Source organism: Ranitomeya variabilis, chromosome 4, assembly GCF_051348905.1.
Source record: "Ranitomeya variabilis isolate aRanVar5 chromosome 4, aRanVar5.hap1, whole genome shotgun sequence".
NCBI classification, from domain to species: Eukaryota; Metazoa; Chordata; class Amphibia; order Anura; family Dendrobatidae; genus Ranitomeya; species Ranitomeya variabilis.
In genome coordinates, this window is record NC_135235.1 from 724,725,409 (window position 1) to 724,733,419 (window position 8,011).

General features: G+C 44.3%; 1 protein-coding gene across 1 annotated transcript in view; it reads left to right on the top strand.

Moving 5' to 3' along the window:
* Window positions 1-4,377, top strand: part of LOC143766679 (uncharacterized) — a 59,789-nt gene extending 55,412 nt beyond the window's left edge. The window contains exon 8 of the mRNA XM_077254531.1: window positions 1,692-4,377. Within this exon, the coding sequence (XP_077110646.1) occupies window positions 1,692-2,398 (707 nt within the window). The 3' untranslated portion in view covers window positions 2,399-4,377. The remainder of the gene's footprint in view (window positions 1-1,691) is intronic.
* The last annotated feature ends 3,634 nt before the right edge of the window (window positions 4,378-8,011 follow it).

Sequence of the window (8,011 nt, forward strand, 5' to 3'; positions counted from 1 at the left end):
CCCTATCCTAGTATGCATGCCCTCATCCCTATCCTATTATGCATGGCCCCATCCCTATCCTTGTATGCACGGCCCCATCCCTATCCTTGTATGCACGGCTCCATCCCTATCCTTGTATGCATGCCCTCATCCCTATCCTATTATGCACGGCCCCATCCCTATCCTTGTATGCACAGCTCCATCCCTATCCTAGTATTCATGGCTCCATCCTTATCCTTGTATGCATGGCTCCACCCCTATCCTTGTATGAATGGCCCCATCCCTATCCTTGTATGCACGGCTCCATCCTTATTCTTGTATGCATGGCCCCATCCCTATCCTTGTATGCACGGCCCCTTCCCTATCCTAGTATTCATGGCTCCATCCCTATCCTAGTATTCATGGCTCCATTCCTATCCTAGTATGCATGCCCTCATCCCTATCCTATTATGCATGGCCCCATCCCTATCCTTGTATGCACGGCCCCATCCCTATCCTTGTATGCACGGCTCCATCCCTATCCTTGTATGCATGCCCTCATCCCTATCCTATTATGCACGGCCCCATCCCTATCCTTGTATGCACGGCTCCATCCCTATCCTAGTATTCATGGCTCCATCCTTATCCTTGTATGCATGGCCCCATCCCTATCCTTGTATGCACGGCCCCTTCCCTATCCTAGTATTCATGGCTCCATCCCTATCCTAGTATTCATGGCCCCATCACTATCCTTGTATGCATGGCCCCATCCCTATCCTTGTATGCACGGCCCCATCCCTATCCTTGTATGAATGGCCCCATCTCTATCCTTGTATGAATGGCCCCCATCAAAAAAACATAAAACAAATAAACCATTACAGTTACCTTCCTTTGCTCCCTCGCAGCGTCTTGTCTCGATGCCAGCAGCTGCTTTATGCTTGTAAGCATTGCATGGCCGGGACGTCATGCGCTGCTCACAAGCAGAGCACAGCTTCCGGAATACTCACCGCTCCCAATGCCAGAATTATGTGTGTGGGGCAGTGAGTATTAATTAGCACACAGCGTCAACCGCCAGGCGGTCATGTGTGCCGCTACTTCAGAGAAATTAATATTCAGAATGAATATTCATCTCTGTTAAGTAACAGCACACGTGACCTCCCGGCAGCTGAAGGACCGGCTGCTGCAGCTGACACTGCGCGAGCTATTACAGAGAAATGAATATTCATTTCTTTTTTTAGCAGCGGGCACTGGAGTTAGCTGCAGCAGCCGGGTCCTACCTCTGTGACCCGCAGCTCCGCCGCTACCTCTCCCCCTCTATGTTTTGGACACCTCACTCGAGTATAATCTGAGGGGGGTGATTTCAACACAAAAAAAATGTGCTGAAAACCTCTACTTATACTTGAGTATATACATCAACTTACCATTTTTACAGACAGTTTTTAGGAGAAATGTTCAAAAATATAAAGTTCAAGGATATTTTATTGAAAAATAATTGGTTTTATTCTTGACAGATGACTGTACCTGGAGATCAGAGGGACAGCTGACATCTTCAATTTTAAAATCAGATGATCTTGAGATCTCACAGGATACAATTGAAGTGAATGCCATTTCTCCAGATATACCATCATCCCTTCGCAGCAAAGATCTGTCATCTGATTCACTACCGACTACTGAGGAAAATCTAAGACCCAAAAGAGACATTAAAAAACAAACTGCTCCTAAAGCAAGGAAGTCTTTTTCATGTTCAGAATGTGGGAAATGTTTTAACTGGAAACATCATCTTGATAAACACCAAAGAATCCACACAGGGAAGAAGCCTTTTTCCTGTTCAGAATGTGGGAAATGTTTTATCCAGAAAGCGAATCTTGATAGCCACCAGAGAAACCACACAGGGGATAAGCCTTTTTCATGTTCAGAATGTGGGAAATGTTTTAATAAGAAAGGGCATCGTAATGCCCACCATAGAACTCACACAGGGGAGAAGCCTTTTTCATGTTTAGAATGTGAGAAATGTTTTGCACACAAATCACATCTTATCGAACATCAGAGACTCCACACAGGGGAGAAGCCTTTTTTCTGTTCAGAATGTGGGAAATGTTTTAATAAGAAAGGGAATCTTGATGCCCACCATAGAATTCACACAGGGGAGAAGCCTTTTTCCTGTTCAGAGTGTGGGAAATGTTTTATCCGGAAATCAGATTTGGTTAAGCACCAGAGAATTCACACAGAGGAAAAGCCTTTTTCCTGTTCAGAATGTGGAAAATATTTTAACCAGAAATCAGATTTGGTTAAGCACCAGAGAATTCACACAGGGGAGAAGCCTTTCTCATGTTCAGAATGTGGAAAATATTTTGTGAGGAAATCACACCTTGTTAGACACCAGAGACTCCACACAAGGCAGAAGCCTTTTCCTGTTCAGAATGTGGAAAACGTTTTGTGAAGAAATCACAACTTGTTAAACATCATAGAATCCACAGAGGGGAGAAGCCCCTCCAGCATGGGAGGTGACTATAAATATTTTTATTTTAACCCCATAACGTTCAATGATGGATAGAATCCTCCCACATGACCGCTGGTCGCTAATGGGTTGGCATAACAACCCGGGGTCAGCAGGAGACTCCTGTGGTTGTCATAGCCGTATAGCTATGAGCATCGCCCAGCGGTCGGCGCTCATGGCAAGTGAGCATATCTGCTGCGTAGAGCAGATATTACTATTGGACTATTGGAGCAGATAGATAGTAAAAAAAATGTTTTTGAAAATACTAAAAAATACAAAAATATAAAAGTTTAAATCACCCCCTCTCGCTCCATTCAAAAAAAATAAAAATAAAAAAACAAATATACACATATTTGGGATCACCGCATTCAGAATCGCCCGCTCTATCAATATATAAAAAAAAATTATCCAATCAGTAAATGGTGTGGCAAGAAAAAAAATTGAAACACCAGAATTATGTTTTTTTTGGTCGCTGCAACATTGCAATCAAATGCAAAAAAATGCATTAACTGGCAATCAAAAGATCGTATCTACACCAAAATGGTATAAATAAAAACATCAGACCGGTGCGCAAAAAATAAGCCCTCATCCAGCCCCAGGTCCAGAGAAATGGAGACACTATGGGTCTCGGAAAATGGCAACATTTTTTTTTTGTCTGTGAGCTTGTAATGACCTGGAGAATCATAATGTCAGGTCAGTTTTAGAATTTAGTGAACATGGTAAAAAAATAAATAAAAAAAAACTGTTGTGGAATTGCACTTTAATTACAATTTCACCGCATTTGGATTGTTTTCCCCATTTTCCCGTACATGGTATGGTAAAATCAATGATGCCTTTCAAAAGTACAATTTGTCCGGCAAAAAACAAGCCCTCACATGGCCATATTGACGAAAAAATAAAAAAGCTACGGCTGTGTGAAGAAGGGGAGCAAAAAATGGAAACACAAAAACGGAAATAACCCTGGTTCTTAAGGGGTTAAATAAGTAAAAAATCATGGGGAATAAGAAGGGGTTGTCCTAGTAGTGGACAATCCTTTTAAACATCAAAAATCCCACACAGATAGCAGTCATTATTAGCGATGAGCGAGCGGTAAAATACTTGAGTGCTTGATATTTGAGTCAACAGGTCGCATGCTCAGCAGACTTTTCCAGGAAGACTGAGGGGGCAGGAAAATTGCTGAAATGGACGAAAACTGTGCTAAATTGGAATGAGAACAGCATGGGGAAGATGGCTGGATGCATCTCTGACTCTAAGGTCACTTTTGGGATCAATGTTGTTGGAGTATTACGCCACTTTTTTTCCAAATAAAAACATTCATTCTTGTACAGTATATAAGGCAATTTAAAAAAAGAGAAAAAATAAGCTTCCTTCACCCCTTAGTTTGTGTTTACATGTAGCCTCTTTGCTGCATTTTTCCATTTTCTCATTGATTTCAATGGTGAAAAAAGCATTCACTGTAAATGTAATTTTATTATTTTAATACCTTATCTGGACATGTGGTGTGTGACATAGTGAGACACATCCTGTTTAATTTATGAAGGGACTCTGAAAATCACAAATCCTATGCGGACAATGCAAGAACTTCCAAAAATTACAAGGAGGAAGAAGAACTCTGATACTCCCTGTATTATACATAAAGGAGGGTCTCATAAACATTCTTTTAAAATTGAACAACAAAGAATTGTCACACTGGCGCTAATGACAAATTGGAAGAAGCTGCTGATACTAGACAGGTGCCGTGCCTCCCCTGTCACACCTACAGGTGAACCAAAAAATCAAAAGAAGTGAGGTATCGCGCTAAAACCACTAGAAACAACTTCTAATAGGAGTTGTGTGACACCCTATTGTACCCCCAGATAACCGCTGATCAAACTGCCAGAATTGGTGACAGGCACATATAGAAATGAAAATAGAAATAGACACTTACTTACTAGATTGTAGAGAATAGTGCCGCTGGGTGTTATGATCTGCGGATGTAGATGCTGAGGGTTTCGAGCGATCAGACGACAGGAGACCTGTTTCTCTGTGTAGAAAGCCCGCAGAGCCAGAAGCACCCCGGCCGGTGGTGATCCTGGATGCGCGGCTGAAAAAAATGGCCGACGCTGCTCTGCTGTGCAGGGTTGAACCCTGACGAAGAGGGACGTAGTCCCTCGAAACGCGTTGGTTAGTTTTGGCCCCTTTCTAGCTCCGTAGCTTTGTGACGTCACACGCTGCACAGCAGAGCAGCGTCGGCCATTTTTTTCAGCCGCACATCCAGGATCACCACCGGCCGGGGTGCTTCTGACTCTGCGGGCTTTCTACACAGAGAAACAGGTCTCTGTCGTCTGATCGCTCGAAACCCTCAGCATCTACATCCGCAGATCATAACACCCAGCGGCACTTTTCTCTACAATCTAGCAAGTGTCTATTTCTATTTTCATTTCTATTTCTATGGTTGAGGATCAGTCTTAGGCTCATTTATCTGACTAGCATTTTTTTAAGACATACATATACTTCATTATAAGGCTTACTAGCCTGAAGAACTTGAATCCTCTGGTCGGACTTTACTTTATCAGTGTGGTTTTCTGGACTCTTTACCTGTGTCCTTCTTGCTTTTGAGACCCATGTGATGGTTATATGTATCTAATTGTACTTTTGTAACTTTTACTTTATTATGTGACATTGCTATTTAATAAATGCTATTTTGTACACAGTAGTTTTGACTCCATATTTTTCGAAGTTCACAATAAAGAACAATGCATATTCATTATGCTGCACAAAGTGTATAAAAGGTAGATGTTGGTACGGTAAAAGCAGTATTAGTCTGACTGCTACCGTATAGAATATGGCTCAGTCTCAGCACTGAAGGATCAAATGTCTTCCTTGGATTGTTGCCTGCCAGGCAATTGCACAAGAGAAATAGCAGAGAGCTGCCCCGGCCAGTGCCAGCAAATCTCTGTTCAGTATCTTCTAAGATCAGCGGTGGGTCCCGTCACAGTGCCTCGGTGCTGCGCCTCGATACTGCGATCGTTGTGGCTAGTGCAGGTTCCGATGATGCTTCTCAGTTTCTGTGTACTCCACGTGCCGGTAAGGCAATTGCTGTGGCTGGAGCAGGGCCTGTGTGATGTGTTAAAGGGAACCTGTCACCACGTTTTTGGAAGATGGGATAAAAATAGCGTTAAATAGGGGCAGAGGTGGGCATTACATTAGTGTGTTTGTTATGCGTTTATTACCCACCTAAGTTGCCGAAATACGTTTGCAAACTCTCCGTTTTCGCCTGTCAATCAGGCTGGTCTGGTCAAAAGGGCGTCTTGTCTTCTCCCAGATTTTGCGTAGTTTTCCGTTGGTGGCGTAGTGGTGTGCGCATGCCCAAAGTCCCGAATCCTCTGCCAGGGGATTTAAAAGAGCGCGCTGTTTGTTTTCATTGGTGATCGGTGGGCGCGGCCATCTTCCTTTGGCCGCGCGTGCGCAGAAGCGGCGCTCTGCTGGCCGCGGCTTCAGGAAAATGGCCGCAGGATGCCGCGCGTGCGCAGATGGATATCGCGGCGGCCATTTTCCTGAAGCCGCGGCCAGCAGAGCGCCGCTTCTGCGCACGCGCGGCCAAAGGAAGATGGCCGCGCCCACCGATCACCAATGAAAACGAACAGCGCGCTCTTTTAAATCCCCTGGCAGAGGATTCGGGACCTTGGGCATGCGCACACCACTACGCCACCAACGGAAAACTACGCAAAATCTGGGGGAAGACAACACCCTTTTGACCAGACCAGCCTGATTGACAGGCGAAAACGGAGACTTTGCAAACGTATTTCGGCAACTTAGGTGGGTAATAAACGCATAACAAACACACTAATGTAATGCCCACCTCTGCCCCTATTTAACGCTATTTTTATCCCATCTTCCAAAAACGTGGTGACAGGTTCCCTTTAAACCATGTGATGTCCGTGTGACTTGAAAGAGGTATGGAACGTAGTAATGACCATTCAAACCAATGCATTTCGGAAAACAGGCCACCCTTTCTCTAAACATTTTGTTGAAAAACATGGGGGTCTGACACAGGATATGGTGATTTGAAACATCTACCTTTAATAGACCCCGTGCATCATAATGAATATGTATTGTTCTTTATTGTGTATAATTGCATAACTTTTTCTTGTGGAAATAGGGGTTAATGAATACAGCCCTTTTATCTAACAGTACCTGCCAGTATTTATATGCATGAACAACTAACTGGGCATCTTTCACAACTAAACTAGTGTGAATAGGCACAAGGTCTACAGTATTTTAATCCTCGTCCCTACCAACCTTTATCCACACTGCCCACAGATCATTCTATATGTTATACTATCTTATGGGTCCTCTTTGTACTGACTAGTGTGAACAGGTACGAGGCCCAAAGCTAGCTCTACAAGGCCCAAAGCTAGCTCACACTGTTCACCAGTCATTTTTCAATTTCACCTAGGTGTATCAGCGCGAATATTCATAATACTTATCTATGTGTTATTTGCCTGTTTTGTGGTTCAATAAAGAATTGCCACATAGTTTTATCATCATCCTGTGTTGTCTGAGTAGTATTATGCACATGGTAAAAAGAGAGTGGGTATTCAGTGGGATGAAACTCTGGTCCTTGGGATTTCTGGTTAGCGGACTAGAGCACACGCTGACCCCAATGTCTCCACAGAGGGACTGCAATACACTATGGAAGACTGTGAAGGACAAAGTAAATATCTCTCCACTCCTGAAATGTGCCCCCACCCTTGGCATTCATTCCCCATGATCATTGTTTACCTTTAATTAACACAAGCTCTTTGAAGCTCTTGACACAATGGTGTGAAATCTTCTGCAGCTGCAAGCCAGCTGGCCCCTTTGTGTGACTAAGCACATGGTACAACAAGTCGCAGCAAGCTCTGAGGTATTGAATCTGGAAAATGATTTATAATAGCAGAATGCAATATCTCCGAGACTATCCAAGCACATAATCCAAATCGGCATTCCTTTCCCCACACGCCCATATTATTTAGCCACATGTAGCACTCTGGATTATGGAGTTATAAAGCATAGCTACCAGGAATTACATACGGTTGGCAAATTTAGTCTCTATGCACAGATAACATCCAGCGGAATCTAGTGGCGGTACAACCAACCCATTCAGAGCTTTGGCCACAAAGTTATGGGCCAGCCACGGTTCTAGACAGATAATCATGTTCTCAGAGATGGGAGGAGAGAGGCTGCACCACCCAGGGGTGGGAGCAGATGTGTGAGGTAGCAGCCTAGGAGATATAAGGCTACGTTCACATTTGCGTTGTGCGCCGCAGCGTCGGCGCTGCAGTGCACAACGCAAACAAAAACGCAGCAAAACGCATGCACAAAGCTGCGTTTTGCGCCGCATGCGTCATTTTTTTAATTGATTTTGGACGCAGCAAAAATGCAACTTGCTGCGTCCTCTGCGCCCAGACGCGGGCGCCGCAGCGACGCATGCGGCGCAAAACGCAAGTGCGACGCATGTCCATGCGCCCCCATGTTAAATATAGGGACGCATGACGCATGCGGCGACGCTGCGGCGCCCGACGCTGCGGCGCA